The sequence below is a fragment of the Marmota flaviventris genome, chromosome 9 (genome assembly GCF_047511675.1).
Source record: "Marmota flaviventris isolate mMarFla1 chromosome 9, mMarFla1.hap1, whole genome shotgun sequence".
In the NCBI taxonomy this organism is placed as follows: Eukaryota; Metazoa; Chordata; class Mammalia; order Rodentia; family Sciuridae; genus Marmota; species Marmota flaviventris.
In genome coordinates, this window is record NC_092506.1 from 42,936,925 (window position 1) to 42,955,384 (window position 18,460).

The 18,460-nt window shown below is 38.9% G+C and overlaps 1 protein-coding gene across 3 annotated transcripts in view; it reads right to left on the reverse strand.

Moving 5' to 3' along the window:
- The window catches only part of Nell1 (neural EGFL like 1), a 794,610-nt gene that overhangs the window by 775,002 nt on the left and 1,148 nt on the right, over positions 1 to 18,460 (reverse strand). For all 3 annotated transcript variants that reach the window (XM_071617126.1, XM_071617125.1, XM_071617124.1), the window contains exon 2: positions 12,061 to 12,189. In XM_071617126.1, the coding sequence (XP_071473227.1) occupies positions 12,061 to 12,189 (129 nt within the window). The remainder of the gene's footprint in view (positions 1 to 12,060; positions 12,190 to 18,460) is intronic.

An 18,460-nucleotide genomic window follows, 5' to 3' on the forward strand; every position in this document is an offset into this window, starting at 1 on the left:
CAATCAGTAAATGGGCAAAGGAACTGAACAGACACTCCACAGAAGAAGAAAAAAGAATGGCCAACAAATACATAAAAAAAAGTTCAACATCTCTGGCAATTAGAGAAATGAAAATTAAAACTACACGGAGATTTCATCTCACTCCATTCGGAATGGCAACAATCAAGAATACAAGTAAAAATAAATGTTGGCAAGGATGTGGGGAAAAAGGTACACACATACATTGCTGGTGGGAATGCAAATTGGTGCGACCTCTCTGGAAAGCAGTATGGAAATTCCTCAGAAAACTTGAAATGGAATCACCATTTGACCCAGCTTTCCTACTCCTTGGTATTTACCCAAAGGACTTAAAAACAGTTATACTACAAGTGATGCAGCCACATCAACATTTATAGCAGCTCAATATTCACAATAGTTAAGATATGCAACCAACCTAGGTGCCCTTCGACGGATGAATGGATATGTGGTATATATACACAATAGAATATTACTCAGCAAGAAAAAGAATGACTTTATGACATTTTCCAGAAAATGGATGGATCTGGAGATTATTATGCTAAGTGAAATAAGCCAATCCCCCCAAAAAGGTCAAATGTTCTCTCTGATATGTGGATGCTAACACACAACAAGGAGGGTAGGGGGAGAATAGAAATTCAGTAGATTAGACAATGGGGAATAAAGGGAAGGGAGGAGGGCAGGAAATAGGAAAGACAGTGGAATGAATCTGACATAAGCTTCCTATGTACATATATAAATACACAATAGTGAATCTCCACATCATGTACAACCATAAGACTAGAATCCTAATTAGAATAAGATCACTCCATATTTGTATAAATGTCAAAATATACTCTATTGTCATGTGTAACTAAAAAGAATAAAAATAAAAAATAAATAAAAATAATAAAATTGTATTCTGATGACTTACTTAAGTCCTAAGACAAAACTCAAGAATTTTTATAACACACACATGCAAAGAAAGAAAGAAAGATTGATTGAATTCAAACAAGACAATATTCACAATGACTAGCATTCAATTAAAAATTACCAAGCAGGCAAGGAAGAGATAATAAGGATAAACTCAATCCATCAATTAAAACTTATACAGCACTGGCACAATGATTACAATTTGTAGTCCAGAACATTAAACAGTAGTTATAGTTATAATATCATATATTCAAAGGGTTAAATAGAGACATGGAAGATTTTTAGGAGTCAAACAGAACTTATAGAGATAAAACCACAATACATGACATAAAACACGGAATGGTATTAACAACAAGAAAGCAAAAGAAAAGTTATTTACCTTGAAGGCATTGAAACAGAAATAATCAAAAATAACACACAACTGTTTTTATGTGGTTTTGTCTCTGTGTCTACTATTCTGAACCATTGGTCTACATGTCTATTTTGGTGCCTATATCATGCCGTTTTTGTTACTATAGCTTTGTAGTATAGTTTAAGTCAGATATTGTGATGCCTCTTCCTTCACTCTTCTTGCTAAGTATTGCTTTGGCTATTCTGGGTCTCTTATTTTTCCAAATGAATTCATGATTGCTTTTTCTTATTTCTATAAGGAATGACGATGGGAAATGCTTTTTTTTTTTTTTTTTTTTTTGGTACTAGGGATTGAACTCAGGGGTACTTGACCACTGAGTCACATCCCCAGCCCTATTTTGTATTTTATTTAGAGACAGGGTCTCACTGAGTTGCTTAGCAACTCACCATTGCTGAGGCTGGCTTTGAACTTGCAATCCTCCTGTCTCAGCCTCCTAAGCTACTGGGATTACAGGTGTGTGCCACCGTGCCTAACTACCACGGAATTTTATTTGGAATCCCATTGAATCTGTATAGCGCTTTGGGTAGTATGGCCATTTTGACAATATTAATTTTGCCTATCCAAGAGCATGGGAGATCTTTCCATCTTCTAAAGTCTTCAATTTCTTTTTTTAGTATTCTATAGTTTTGTAGATTTCTTTCATCTCTTTTGTTAAGTTGATTCCCAAGGTTTTAGGTTTTTTTGTTGTTTTTTTTTGTTGTTGTTGTTATTTGTTTTGCTTCGTTTTGTTTTGTTTTGTTTGAGGCTATTGTGAATGGAGTAGTTTTTCTAATTTCCCTTTCAGAGGATTCATCACTGATGTATAAAAATGCATGTGATTATGGGTATTGATTTTATATCCTGTTACTTTGCGGAATTCATTAATTAATTCTAAAAGTTTTTTTGGTGGAGTTTTTTGTATCTTCTAAGTACAGAATCATGTCATCAGCAAATAATGATAGTTTGAATTCTTCTTTTCATATTTGTATCCTTTTAATTTCTTTTGTCTGTCTAATTGTTCTGGCTAGAGTTTCAAGAACTATGTTGAATAGAAGTGGTGAATGAGGGCATCCCTGTCGTGTTCCAGTTTTTAGAGGGAATGAGGTATTGGCACCAAAACAGGCATGTAGACCAATGGTACAGAATAGAATACACAGAGACAAACCCACATAAATACAGTTATCTCATACTAGACAAAGGCACCAAAAACATACATTGGAAAAAAATATAGCCTCTTCAACAAATGGTGCTGGGAGAACTGGAAATCCATATACAACAAAATGAAAATAAACCCCTCACCATGCATAAAACTCAACTCAAAGTGGATCAAGGATCTAGGAATTAGACCACAGACCCTGAGCCTAATAGAGAAAAAAGTAGGCCCAAATCTTCATCACATTGGACTAGGCCCCAACTTCCTTAACAAGACTCCTAGAGCACAAGAAATAAAATCAAGAATTAATAAACAGATGTACTCAAACTAAAAAGCTTCTTCTCAGCAAAAGAAACAATCAATGAAGTAAAGAGAGAGCCTACATTTTGGGAGCAAATTTTTGCCACACACATGTCAAATAGAGCACTAATCTCCAGGATATATAAAGAATTCAAAGAACTTAATACCAAAAAAACAAACCACCCAATCAATAAATGGGCTAAGGAGCTGAACAGACACTTCTCAGAAGAAGATATACATTTGATCAACAAATATATGACAAAATGTTCAACATTTCTAGTAATTAGAGAAATGCAAATCAAAACTACTCCAAGATTTCATCTCACGCCAGTCAGAATGGCAATTATCAAGAAAACAGACAATAATAAATGTTAGCAAGGATGTGGGGGGAAAGGCACACTCATACATTACTGGCAGGGCTGCAAATTGGAAAGCAGTATGAGGATTCCTTAAAAAGCTTGGAATCATTTGACCCAGCTATCCCACTTCCCAGCCTATACTCAAAGGACTTAAAATCATCATACTATAGTAACGCAGCCACACCAATGTTTTTAGCAGCTTAATTCACAATAGCTAAACTGTGGAAGCAACCTAGATGCCCTTCAATAGACGAGTGGATAAAGAAACTATGGTACATACACACAATGGAATATTACTCAACATTAAAAGAGAATAAAATTATGGCATTTGCAGGTAAATGGATGGAACTGGAGAATATCATGCTAAGGGAAATAAGCCAATCCCAAAAAAAACCAAAGGCCAAATGTTTTCTCTGATATACAGATGCTAACTCACAATGGGTCAGGGGGAGGCACTAGGGAAGAATAGAAGCTACCCCAAATTAAGTAGAGGGAAGTGAAGCGAGGTAAGTTGATATCGGGGTAAGAAGGATAGTAGAATGAATCAGACATTACCCTATGTACATATATAACCGTACAAACCGTGAGATCCAACATCATGTACAACCAGCAGAATAAGAAATTATACTCCATTCATATATGATGTATCAAAGTGCATTCTAATGTCATGTATAACTAATTAGAAGAAATTTAAAAATAAATAAACAAGTAGCAAGCAAAGGGAACACAGTTACATTATCTACAGAGAAATAAGACAATGGATTTTCAGCTGGGAACAATGTAAGTGAGAAGACATCTTTAAAAGTATGAAAGGAAAAAAAACCCATCAACTCCTAATTCTGTACTCAGCAAAAATATTTTCAAGATTGAAAGCTAAAGACCTTTTTCAGACGTAAAAAATCTGAAAGAGTATACATCACCAGCTAGCCTGAACTCTGGGAAATGTTAAAAGAAGTCCTTTAGGCAGGATGAGAATAATACCAGATGGAAATACAGATTTACACAGGGAATAAAAGAAAATAGTAACTACATGGGTAATCATAAACATATAATAGGTTTTCTTATTATGTAAATGTGTTTAAAAGATAATTGACTAATTAAATAAAAATAATAACAATGTAGCCTGGAGTTTATTATACAAGTAAAAGTAAAATGTGTGGCAAAAGGACAAAGGTCAAGAAGACGAAAATATACAACTGAAATATTCTTATACATAAAGTGGTACTATGTCATGTGAAGTTAGATCATGATGAATTAGAGGTAGATGCCATATGCCCTGAAGCAATCATTAAAAGAGCAAAACAAAAAGTTTTAAGTACTAAACCAACAAAAGAGAGAACATGAAATCACACACACAAAAAAAATTCACTTAATTCAAAAAGAAGGCAGAAAGAGGGAAAAAGAAAAAAGAATAGATGGGACAGGTAGAAAACCAATAGCAAGAAGATAAATTTAAATATAACCATGTCAACAATCATATTTAATGTAAATAGTCTAAATACCTTGGTTAAAAGAATAAAATTGTCTTATTGACTTAAAAAGTAAAAAGGGAAGACCCAACTATAAATTTCCTATAAGAAAAGCATTTTATATGCTTACACACTGTATAAATCTCAAATTATCTATAATAAGTGAAACAATTCAGACCAAAAAAGTACATATTGCATGTTTCTATTTATATAAGAGTCTAGAAAACATAAATTGATCTATAGTAACAGAAAACAGATCAGGAGTTCCTGGGAATGGAGATTGGGAGAGACATATGGAAGGAATTAAAGAGGAGAGTTTGTGAAGATAACTCTGTTTATTACCTTGATTGTGGGGATGGTTACACAGGTGTATTCATATGTCAAGTTACCACATTATACTCTTGGAATATGCACAGTTTATTGTAAATCAATTATACCTCACTAAAGCTGCTTAAGTTTTGATCTAATACTTAATTTAGTCTGCACAGAATAATTTGGTGAACCTGCTTTTTTTTTACTACACCAAATATAAATGCATAACAACTATTGCAAATGAAAATTTAGCATCTAAATTGAGATGTGTCTGAAGTGCAAAATACACAGTGATTTTGAATATTATTTGTTTAATAAATATAAAATATTATTAATTTTTTGTATTGGCCATTGATTAAGATAATATTTTTAAATAAAATATACATTTAATTTCACCAGTCCCTTTTTGCTTGTTCGATGTGGCTCCTACAAGACTTAAAGTCACAGCTCGGAATATATTTCTACTGAATGGTACTGCACTGGAAAGGAAGATTTAATTGAAGTACTCAGGATACATTATAGTGTTCATATTTCTACTCAACAATGGGGAGCCAGAATAATAGTCCACCAAAGATATACAAGTTTTAATTTCCAGAACCTATAAATGTGTTGCCATTCATGGTAAAAGAGACATTGCAAATGTGATTTAAGTTATGAGTCTTGAGATGAGGCTGTTACCCTGGACTAACTGCGCGAGCCCAATATAATCACAATGATCCTTATGAGGGAAAAGGGGAGGCAGAAGGTCAGCATCAGGGAAAATAATACGATGAGAGAAGCAGAGAAAGGAAGGGTAACAACAGAAGCAAACACTGAAATGACGCAGCCACAAGCCAAGGAATGCAGCAGCTTCTGGAACCCAAAGAAGGGTTGACCAGTGATCATGTAGAGCCTGCAGGATAATTGATTTTAGCCCCCTAAAGCTCATTTGAAATTATGACCTCCAAAACTGTAAGATAATAAATTCATTCTAATTTGCCAAGTTTGTGGCGATTGGTTATATATAGCAGCAATAGGAAAAATTTTAATTTCATCTACCTGGAAGTAGGGTACTGCTAAAACAAATACATGAAAAATATGAAGAGGCTTTAACATTGGGTCATAGGCAGAGCCTAGAAAACTTTTGAAGAACATGGTAGAAATAAGCTACAATGCCTTCCGTAGAAATAGTGAAGAGCATGGCAGAGAAAGCCTGTATCATCATAAAGAGCATTTAAGTCATGGTGAACTGACTGCTAACAGAACAAGGGTGTTAAAAGTGCCATCTTAAAAGGAAATGAGGGACATATTCTTGGAAACCAGAAAACAGGGAATCCTTTCTACCCAGTGGCAGAAAGTTTAGTTGAATTTTGTCCTGCAGCCAGGTGAGAAACAAAACTTGTAAATGATGAACATAAACATTCAGTTGAAGACATTCCGGAGCAAAGTGTTAAAGGTGTAGCCTAATTTCTTCTTACGACTTATAGCCAAATGTAAGAAGAAAGAGAGATATTGAGGAAGAATGGTTTAAGCAGAAAGGAATCAGGACTCAACGATTTGGGAAATTCCAAGCCTGGCCACCTTGCAAAAGAAAATAAAATTAGGGGCTCGGGTTGTGGCTCAGTGGTAGAGCCTAGCAGGTGCGAGGTGCTGGCTTCAATCCTCAGCACTGCACCAAAATAAATAAATAAAATAAAAGTATGGTGTCCAACTACAACTAAAAAAAGTATTTAAAGAAAAGAAAATTAGGACGTCATTAGGAGAGCCTTCTCCAGAGAGAAAGTCAGGGCTGTAACTGAACAATCTGTTGCCAGTGGCTTGAAATGATCAAAACACCAGAAAAATCAATTACCCAGAGAGCTCTTTGAAAAGATCAAATTTGTGGTTCCTGGGTTCCCTCAGCCATCTCAACAGTGGTCAGAAACAGAGATGGGGAGGATCTATGGAGGAGCCTCTTGTCCAGTGGACAGAAGACCTGCAATATTCTTGAGAATGTTCAACAGACTAAAAGCAATATTAACCAAAACTGCACAGCACTGGCATAAAACACACACCCCCATGGATCAGAACAGAGAGGCCAGAAACAAATCCCCATATCTGTATCAGTTGATTTTTGACAAACATACATTGGAGAAAAGAAATTTTATTCAATAAATGATCCTAGAAAATTGGATATCCATATGCAAAAAAAAAAAATTAAACTAGACCCCCGGCCTCTCACCAAAATCAGTCAGACTTAAATGAAAGACTCAAAACTATGAAACTAACAGAAAAAAAGATAAGTAAAATGCCTCGGGGCATTGGAACAGAAAAAAAGATAACTAAAATGCTTCAGGGCATTGGATTTTGTGGATAAGACCCCAAAAGCACCTGAGACAAAAACAAAAATTGAAAAATTGGATGACCTCAAACTAAAAAGCTTTTGCATAACAAGGAAACCAACCTGAAGAACCAACCTGAAGAATGGAAGAAATATTTATCTAACAAGGAAAAGATCAAGGTCCAGAATATATAAGTAACTCAAACAATTTTTTTAAGAATCTGATTTTAACATGGGTAAGTGACCTAAATAGACATTTATTAAAAGAAGATAAACAAGAGTTTAGATGTAGCTCAGTGGTCTAGCATGTGTGAGGCCCAGGGTTCAGTCAGAAGGAGGAAAAGGAGGAGGAGAAGAAATATAAATAGCCAGCAAGTATATGGAAAAATTCTCAACATCACTAATCATCAGAGAAATGCAAATCAAAATCATAGTGACCATCATCTCACCTCCATTAGAACAGCTGTCAAAAAAAGACAAAAATACTAAAGTAGGTAAGGATGCAAAGAAAAGGGAACTCTTGTACAGTGTTGGTGAGACTACAAATCAGTACATCCATTATGGGAAATGCTATAGAAGTTCTTCAAAAAACTAGAAATAAGCCTGACTCAGCAATATATGCCTATAGTCTCACCTCTTCAGAAGGCTGAGGCAGGAGGATCATTCGAACCCCCAGGAGTTCCGGACTAACCTGGGCAACATAGCAAAACTCATCTCCAAAAAACAAAGCAAACAAACTAGAAATAGAACTGTCCTGTGATCCAGAAATCACTCTACTAAGTATATACACAAATGAAACCGAGTCAGTATGTCAAAGAAACATCTGCATTCACATGTTTATTGCATCACTGTTCACAACAGCCAAGGTGCAGAATCAACTAGGTGTTATGGTTCAGATATTAGGTGCCCCCCACCAAATACTCATGTGTAAAACAATGCAAGAAAGTTTAGAGGCAAAATGATTAGGTTATGAGAATTTTAACCTAATCATCAAATTAATTCCCTGATAGGAATTAACTGGGCGGTAACAACTGTAGGCTGGTAGGGTATGGCTGGAGAAGGTGGGTCCTTAGGGATAAGTCTTTGGGGTATATATTTTGTCCCTGGAGAGTGGATCCATCCCTGCCCCTCCCCCACTGTTACTCTCTCCCTCCGTCCCTCCCTCCTGGTTCCATGTCCTGAGCCACTTTTCCTCCACCATACTCTTTTGTTATGATATTCTGCCTCACTTTGGGCCCAGAGCAATGGTATCCGCTATCATGAACTGAGACGTCTGAAACCATGAGCCTCAAAATAAATTTTTCCTCCTCTAATTGTTCTTGTCAGGTCTTTTAGCCACAGCAGTGAAAAAGCTGACCAAAACACTAAGTGTTCATCAACAGATGAATGGATAAAGAAAATGTAGTACATATACACAATGGAATATTATTCCCTTATAAAAGAATAAAATTCTGTCATCTGAAGCTACGTGGGTGAAACTGGAGGACATTTTATTAAGTGAAATAAGTCAGGCACAGAAAGACAAATACCACGTGGTCTCCCTTAAGTGCAGAAGCTAGAAAGTTGATCTCATAGAAATAAAGAATAGAAGAGTGGTTTTCAGCACCTGGGAAGAACATGGGGGAGGGCGGGATGGAGAGAGAGGATGGTTGATGTGTTCAGGTTGCCTAAGAGGAGAAATCACCTCTAATTTTCTATAGCACAGCAGGATAACTAGGGTTGGCAGTAATTAATTATTTCAAAAGAGCTAGTAGAGAGGATTTTGAATGTTCCTGAAACAAAGAAATGATAAGTATTTGAGGCAATGTTTACGTCAATAACCCTGATCTGCTCTTTACACGTTGTTTACAACACTGATATATAACGTCGTACCCCATAAATTTGCACAATCACTTTGTATCGCTCAAAAATAAAGCTATGTTTTTTAAAACATTCTTGGGGATTTTATATCCACAGAAAAATAGCCAACTTGAACTGAAGGGAGCAGAAAAAGGACAAAATGAAAGAGAGCTGATAACTGCACCACCACCCCCCGGCAAAATTCAGTCAGCAGGCAGCAGGCTGAAGAAACTACTTGAGTGCATACCCATGCTGTCGTCATGCAAAAGGAACGATGTCTCCGAGGAATAAACCACAAGCACACAAGACCAGGAGTTATTCCCAAGCCTTGAAACAGTGGAGTTTGCACTATGGAATTTCAAAATTGCTTGGCCCTGGTGACCCCTTTCTTCTTTCCATTCCCTCCCCTTTGAGACAGGAATGTCTGTAACCCGTGTTCTACACCTGTCCTACCATTGCCTTTTGGAAACAGATGAGCTATTTTCTAGTTTTGCAATCTAAAGATGGGAGGCGAATTTTTCCCATAATGAGTTCCACACCTGACTTAAATTATTTAGATGATGAAATCTGGAACTTTTTTCAGCTGATGAGATTAGAGGAGATTTTAGATTTAGAGCTGGAGGACATTTTATTAAGTGAAATAAGTCAGGCTGTAATAATTAAAACTTTTGAATTGGGATGGAGTCAATGTATTTTGCAAGTGAGAAGACATGGAGCTTTGGGGGCCAGAGAGCAGACATTGTGGTAAGCAAAATAATGGCTCCCCAATGATGTCCATGAACTAATCACTATGACCTGTGAATATGTCACTTCATATGATAAAAGGGATCTTGCAGTTGTGATCAAATTACAGATCTTGAAATGAGGAAATTATTTTGGATGATCCAGGTGGGCCCAGTATAATCACAAGAGATAAGAATATAGGGAAAGGCCTCTCCAAACTCCTAAAGCGAAGTTACTTTTCCCCCCAAAGAAGCTGAAAATCCCTCCCAGTTGTTATCGTAGCAGACATCCCAGAAGCAGTTGCCAAATTAGAGAACATACAGATTACAAAGCAGAGGTCCAACCTTGGGTGCCCACACTTGTGGAATAAAAGCATAAGTGATGGATAAGCAGGGGCAAGTCTCTTATAGGGTAGACAAGGCAGAGGAAATTTTATTTCAAAAATCTTTTTAATGACTTACTACATACTATGTGCAATAGTAGGCTCTGAGAACCTAGAATTATCTAGATCAGCAAGACCCCTGCCCTCCTGAAGCCAAATTTTCATAGCAGTCTTACTAGGATCAAGAATGGCATGAACACTCAACAGTGACAGAACAGACCTTGTACAATGCAAAGAGAAAAGTAACCAAGTCTATATTCTCTTAACCATACCCAGCTTAAATACTTCTCTCTTTAGCAAGAAAATTAACATATCTGTAGTCTTATTACATGTCATTATACAATACATGCAGATTTGCAATATATCATTAACAAGCCTTAAGTTGTCTACACAGTGAATATGCAAATCTTGTTCCATAATGTTGGTTCAGTTATTCTAAAGAAATCCTTTTGTCATTTTCATAAAAGGCCGAGTTAAATGAACCCTGCCAGGCATTTGCATAGAGAAATATTCAATCCACCTCTCTACCATATCTGACCAGTTCATTTTTCTACTTTAACCTAACAAAGCCCTCACCCCCACTGTGAGAGTAAAGTACAAAACCATTAATGCGGCCTACAGGCAGGGGTGATATTTACAACACTTAATAACAAGTACATAGCCTCCTACCTATCAGAATGGACACTGGCCATAAATCATCAGTCCACTCAAACCTGTGCATATCAGCAGAATATCCAGTGTAACCTGGCCTGTGACTTCCTCAGCAATGACTTGCCACCATTCAGCCATGCTAGACCTCTTTCTCTTGGTCTCTACCTTAAGACCTTCTTACATATTATTTCCTCTGCCCAGAATGCTCTGAGCCCCACCCCTTCCTATACCAGGCTTTTTATTCATTTTTCAAGTCTCTGCTGACATGCCACTTTTTCAAGGTAGCCTTTCTCTGCCACCATCTACTACTCCAGTTAAATCAAATCTTCCTCTATTACTCTCTTTTTTGGCAGCCTGGCTATCACCTTCATTGTAAGTATAGGCGTTTTGATTCAATAATGACCTGTGCAGTGATTGTTTCCTTCATTATATCTTAGAGCAGGGGCTGCATCTATCTTACTTACTCTAACTGGTAACCCTGCTATTAGCACATTGCCTAGTATGTAGAAGGAATTTCAAAATGATCCCTAGTGCTTATCAAGCATTTACTACATATCAGAAATTGTAGTAATCACTTTAATAGACTAACTCCTTTAATCCTAGTAACAGCCCCATGAGGTAGCTATTACAAGGGTCTATTATTTTAGGTGAGGACACTGAGGCATAATCAAGCTACGTAATTGCCCAAAAATCTCAAAGCAAATCAGAAGTAGGGCTGGAAGCTGAACCCCGGCAGTAGAGTGCCAAAGCCCATGCTTTTAAGAATCATAATATACTGACTTTTCAAATACTTAAAAAATTTAATAAATTGTAATCAAGTTTATAGATGGCAGAGCCAACTAAGCTACACCCCAAAGAGAATGCAGCCATAAAACATCCTCTGTGCTCACAGTCTATCCATGAGATGAGTGATATGTGCATAGATATAAGTAAAGCCAGAGATAACAACTGGAGATATGCCCTGGGGGGGAAAAAGTGCATGACTGGCCAACAGTTCTCAAGGGTTTTGCAAATTAATTCCCCTTTAGATCCCCACCAAAATCCCCAGAGAAACACTTCACTACCAAACCAAATATTTTACCACCACGCCCCCTAGTGCCTCCTCCCACTCTCAGAACACTGCATATCTATTTGAATACTCTTCAGGACAATTACACAAAGAAAATAGCAAAGGCGATTCACACACCAGATAAGCACTCCCAGATCAGCCCTCCTTTCTGACCTCTGCCCCATACAAAGGAGAAAGTGCCCTTACCTTGAAATAAAAATGCTTTGCTAGCATTGTGCAGTCCAGACACCTGCGTGACTCCAAAGGTGGTATTCACAAGATCAAGTTCGGTGATAAAATCCATCTGAAGGTCAGGGTCCATACCAAAGCCCACCACTGGAAAGGAACAAACAGCTGTTATGACTTAAAAGGCAGATGACCAGCAAAAATATAGAGCAGAAATCACAGAGGCAGGGACTGGCAGGGAACACAGGGGAGCCAGTGAAGGATATTCCCTCTCCTGGAGACTCCCTCTCCCTGGAGAGCAAAGGAAAGCAATTGTGTCCTATCACCCCTCGGATGGTGCAGCTTCTTTGTACCTTTTCCCAGCTCCACTCCCCACTGTAAATGGATAAGCCCCCATCCAAAATCCCTGGGGCTAAATATATTTTGGAATTCAGAATGTATCGTATATTTGAAAGGTCCTACATACTACATACTACACATTTTATGTGATTCTTTCAGCAAAGTTGGAATGGGCACTCCATAATCAAATTCTGTATTTCTGGATTGGAATGCACAATATTTTCCTTTAATTGGCACAAAAACTATAAATAGCTTAATACAAGTTTAGTTCAAATTTTGCCACCAAATGAGTTCAACTCAGGATAGATTTTGTTATCTGGTGAATTATATAGAAATTTGGGGATTTTTAAGCTTTTTTTAGGTTTGCAGACTATAGATACTGCATTATGACCCTGATCTTCCTGCTTCAAGGAAGCTGCAAGAGCAAAATCTGATACAACCACCAACAGTAAACACTAGCGCAGAGTGAGCCCTATTAACCAGGCCCAACCACCTGTAATAAAGAGGAAGGAAATGGAGAGGGTCCCTGCCCCTGTTGGAAAAAAAAAGGGGGGGGGGGGTAGACAGACTGACCAAAAAGGAGGATCCTTGGAATAATAGATGTATATTTTTACCCAAGGGGATTTCTGGAAGTTAGATACCCTGACATCTCTTGTTGGAGAATCTAAGTGCAAAGAAACATGGCCCCAAATCTCTTCCTCCCTTGTCTGAGAAAGGCGAATCCCCAAGGTTGTCTCTCCCAGGGAATGATTGTGAGGAATGATTCATTCATGATTGCAAAGTGATTTCCAATTATATATATTAATAAGGCTACAGATCACTCTAAGGGACTGTGTTTAAGCCATTCATAAAGGCTGTTTCTATCGACGCTTAGCATCTCAATAGTGCAATTCTGATTGCGCAGTTGGAAATGTTTTAATCAGCAACAGCTGTCAACTTTCCTCTGATGGTAATGCAGTCACCAAGGCAGGATTCAGAGAGCTTGCACCCAATTTGTCCCACAGAGGCTTAGTGAATATTCATCAGAACATCATGAGCCATCAGGACCTCACCTGTCCCCCCTCCCACATCCCCCTCAAGACCTACAGATTCCGGGAAGGAAAACTACCCTCTCCTTCCTCTTTTCATTTTAGGAAGCAGGAACTGCTACAGCTCTCCAGTCTTCTGTCATCAGAAGGTTGGTCCGAAATGACTTTGGAGCTGCAACTTGTCATTGCCAAGGCAGAAAATTGGTTAAATTGAAAGTGCAGGACATATAATGGCCTCTCCGTTTTTGTCAGGCTTCCCTGGGTCTACCGAACTGAAGGTGTAAGTTTTCTCCTTTGAAATGCAGCCAGTTATGGGATCAGTTTACCCAAAGACAACTCTTACTTGCACTGACTCTGCACTCATTCATTAACAATGTTTTCAAAGAGGCACTGCTAAGGGCTTACTATGTACTAAATATATTGCTAGGCACTGGATAGGTCGTCGTGAAGCTTGCGCTCCTGGTGGGGGAGGGAGACAATAAACAAACAGATTTTTTAAAATAATAATTTGAGGTGATAACAATGCCAAGAAAAAAAAATAAAGAGTAATGGGATAGAAAGCATCTTGTGCAGGGAGCCCTACTTTAGATGAGGAGGTCAGGGAAGGTTCTTTTGAGCTAAAACCCAAATGACAAGAAGTAGCAAGATTTGCCGGGAAGGTTTTTCACAGGTAGAGATCAGCAAATGCAAGCAAGGAACATACTTGGAGAGTTCAAGGAATGGAGAAGAATAGTGTGGCTGTGGCAGAATGTGCCAGGGGACAGTGGTAGAAAATAAGACCACAGGGTAGGCAAGGGCCAGATCACATTAGGTCCTGTCACCCACAACAAGGAGTTTGGATATTATTGTAATGCTAAGAGGATATCCTTGGAGGGTTTTAACGTTTATGTTTAAGGAAAGTTGAAGTTTCTACCTGCCCACTCTTGCTCATCCTACACACAGTCTCAGTTCACAAGTGCCTACTCTGTGCAAAGCAGAACTGAGATGGATAGTTTTCTGTCATCCCAAGTTACAACACCGTGAGCCTGTGGTTGAGACCTGTGATGTTTTTCTCCAAGTGAGCTCAGATGCTAGCAGTTCTGTGATCACCTTGAAAAGACAGGAAAGGAACTAATATTTCAGTTTGATCTATAGTGTTCTACACCTATATGGCAGAAATTAAATCAAGAGTGATCTCAGAGGACCTCCAAGCTGGTCTTTCTCTGGCCAGGAATTTTGAAAATGGCCTGGGGAATGTGCCCTTAGCTGGACACAAAAGGAAGGAAGTATCCCTGTTGCTCCAGTGCCTTGCACCAGACCTGACATATTACAGGCTTTTAATTTAGGACCTGATTAATTATCTAATGCGTGGGTGCATGATCATTGCTTTGGGAGCAATGATCTCAGAGCAATATGCTTATCTGGGGACAACATGATAATACGGAATGGCATACAGGTCAGAGAAACTTTCAAAAGAGACTGTGGTTAACTGAATTATTGGCCTCCCCCTATCTACCCTCTGTGCTGTGTGACTTTGCAGTTTCTTCTAGTGAGAGTAAATCTCCCCATCCCTTGACTTCAAGCCCAGCCATTCAATCTGTCTTGGCCACTGGGATCTTGATGACATTACACAAGTAGAGGCTTAAATGTGCTTGCATGAAGGAACTACTTTCTTGTACTTCTAAATCTTTTTGTTTTTTAAATTTTTAGTTGTAGATGGACACAATACCTTTATTTTATTTATGTGGTGCTGAGGACGGAACCCAGTGCTCCACATATGCAAGGCAAGTGCTCTACCGCTGAGCCACAACCCCAGCCCTGTACGTCTGAATCTTGATGAGAAGAACATGGCTCTGCAGCCACACAGGTCAAAGAGTATGGAGACTTGAGAAGCAGACCAACCCTCATATATGTGAACTAAAATAAATGCTTGTTGTTTTGGATGGCTTGCTAATAGCCAGTTTCTGTCCTATCTCTTCCCCCTACGAATTCTGTCCCCTTGGAAAAATCACTTCCCAGAGCCTTAGTTTCCTCATTTGTAAAAAGGAAAAAATAATACCTCCCCCAACAATACCTGAACACTCCAGCTCAGGCTGCCACCTAGTTGGTATATAGCTGAGGTTACTCCATCTGTCTTTCATACGACATAGTTTTCCAGACTTTCCCTGGTGCTCAACTCCACTAAAATAATGTAAAAGCTACATAAGGCCTTTCTCCAAGCTGATAAATGTTTTGCTCTTTTTGTGAAAACACCCCATAAAAACAGAACAAGAGAAAAGAAATCAATTAGGCGTCTGGATACAGTTTTCTTCTTTCCCTTTAATTGTTACCCTTCAGGATGGAAATGCCCAGTGCCAACAGCAGGATGTGTAAGGGATAGCACTTTGCTCACTGCCTAGGGAATCAGAAAACCTATTAATAAGGCAGCATTTACATGGCCTCTCCAGACCTTTTGGAGTGTGAGTGTTGGTTCCATTCAATTTTTTTTTTTTTTTTAATGTTTCTGTTTCTTGTCCAAGCATGGAGTTCCTGCCCTTTCCTAGGGAAACCCTATTAAAATTTTCAACTTTTGACATAAAGTCTCTACAAATGGCTGAAGCTGGGAATTAGAATTAAGCAGGATAAAAAGCTCCTGGGGAAAAGATATTTTAAAAACCTGGAAGGCAGCATGTCAAAGCCACAGAGGCACTTGAGGCCTGGCGCTGGGATTCAGAAACTTCACCTTAGCCAGGACACCTGCTGCTGTTAGTCACTCCTTAGCCCTGCCCAAGGAGCGCTGGAGGCCAAAGCCCACTTAGTCCACCTTTGATGTCTAAGACCTAGGCTCCCAGGCAAATCCCCTGGGTCTGGCTCACTTCAAATCTAATCTGGCTCATTGCCCATGGTGGCAGCTGTCTCCCTGGTCCATGCAGAGTAAAATGATGCTGAAAAGATGCTCTAAGACCTCATTTACCAGCAGGATTTCACAACCACTTGATCGGTTCTTAATACCCCAAAAGCATTTTTCTCAAAGAATATGCTTTATGTTTGTTCCAAGTTGGCTGATATTTTACATGATCACTGAAGGCTGGGGGCACATAGTCACCGGTCCATTATTCAATTCATAATTAATGAACCACCTGGGAATTGCTTCAAAAAGAAAATCTCTCCTTTCCAGCAGGTGGCAGCAAAAGGCATTCAGTAGGCACCTAAAGGCATTGGTGTTTCAGGTATTTCCTTTACCCCCTACCCTGCAGACCAAAACAAACTGGAAATCAGTGGCAGAATAATCATTGAGCTCATATTATACTTCCAGGCCATTGGAGAAAATTCATGAACGTGGTGGGCTATTACTGCTATTACTGTATGCTTCTAAATTTTCATTATTAATGATTACCTGGAAATCCCAGATTCTCACCCAGAAATAAGAACAAGAACTGGAGAACAGCGTCTTCTATCTTAACTAATTCGACTTTGCACCCTAAAACAAGTTCTCTGAACGAGAGCAGTGTAAGCAGCTTCCTTAGGACACCTATCATTAGATCTTTTCATATGTAACTGCTTCTGCACTGCAGTCTTGCTTTAATTAAAATGTGCCTGATATCATCTATTCATTTCCATTAAAAGGCGGTGATATCTGAGCAGCTCACTAAGTGAACCACATGTTTATTTCATCTAGGACTGTTAACAGCTCAGACAACAATTGTCTCACTTGACAAATAAACTTCCCAAGCAGCTGTTTGGATCCTGATAAACTCATCACCAGCCATCCTCTGCTACCTAAAGAAGAGGATGGATGTCTGATGTGGGAATGGGGATTTCTGGGCAAAATCAAAGAGATTGTCCCCAGAAAGCTACTCCCTTAAGCTACAAGAAATTCTAAGTGTATGAATTAAATCCCCCGCCCCCATCTCTGATTCTTCTGACAATTTTTGAAGGAGAAATAGGTGCCTTCTGGTGTGTAAGTAGTACCAAGTGGCACAGAAAACCCAAGCTCCCAGTCTTTAGCCACAACCAGTGGGTCAGATCCATCCATGTTCTTAGTCCTTGCACAAGCTTTTCCCTCTGCCAGGGATGCTTTCCCACTTTATCCCTTCAGAGTTTACAAGACACAACTCTCAAATGTCACCTTCCAAGTACAGCCTTCCCTGATACCACCACCTTTCCAGAATTAATTCACAAACTCCCTCCTCTGTATTTCCTTAATACAAACTTCTTTAACCCCACCTCCCACCATCCCATCAACTATAGAACACAAAATGCTTTCCATTTTCTATCTACATTCTCAGCTAATCTGTAAGTTCTTGGTAATGAAGAACTAAGTCATTTTCCCTTAAGTTACTGGGCACCTAGCAAGAATGAAAAAATAAATGAATGAATGAATCTTCCTTCACAACCAAATATGTATAAGATTTAAAGGGAAATGGGATTGAGCAGGAGAATAAGACCATGTTTTTAAAGACTTCCTCCACAAGCAATGAACCCTGAAAACAGATAAACTTTTTGGCAACTTTTCAAAGGAGTGATGTGAACAAAGGATTTAGACAGATTCCACATGACTTGGTGATATGCACTTAAGAGTGTAAACTGACCCATGGGATGCCTCTCCCCCATCTAGTGTCTCCTTGTCTTCCACTCCTCTGTAAGATGCTCACCAGCCTCAGACTCCATACGCCTGATGGGTAGCCCAAACTCTGCCCTAACCTCAACAGTCCTCATCTTTCTGGGACCTCGTCCCTTCCAGTGCATTCTTGGTTGTAAAAGGCTAACCCATCCCAACAACACCTGAATTCAAGAAGCAACTATTCTAGATTTAAAACAATCTTGACCTCTCCGCAGGCAGGGAAACTCTGATAAAGAAAAGCATGATGGTTCTTTTGTCCCTGGAGAAATCTCTCCTTGACGCTCTTCAATTAAGCAAAGGAAAGCAGCTTAGTCCTGGGGAGATGGGAAGGGCCAGCTCAAAGCTCCTAGACGCCCAACTCTTGTATCTCCATGGACTAACTGCCATAGAGGGGGGCCTGGGGCTCAAGCAGAGGGAACTTTTGAGCCAACCAGGGGCCGGCACCCCTCAGCACTCTCCGGATGAAGTTGCT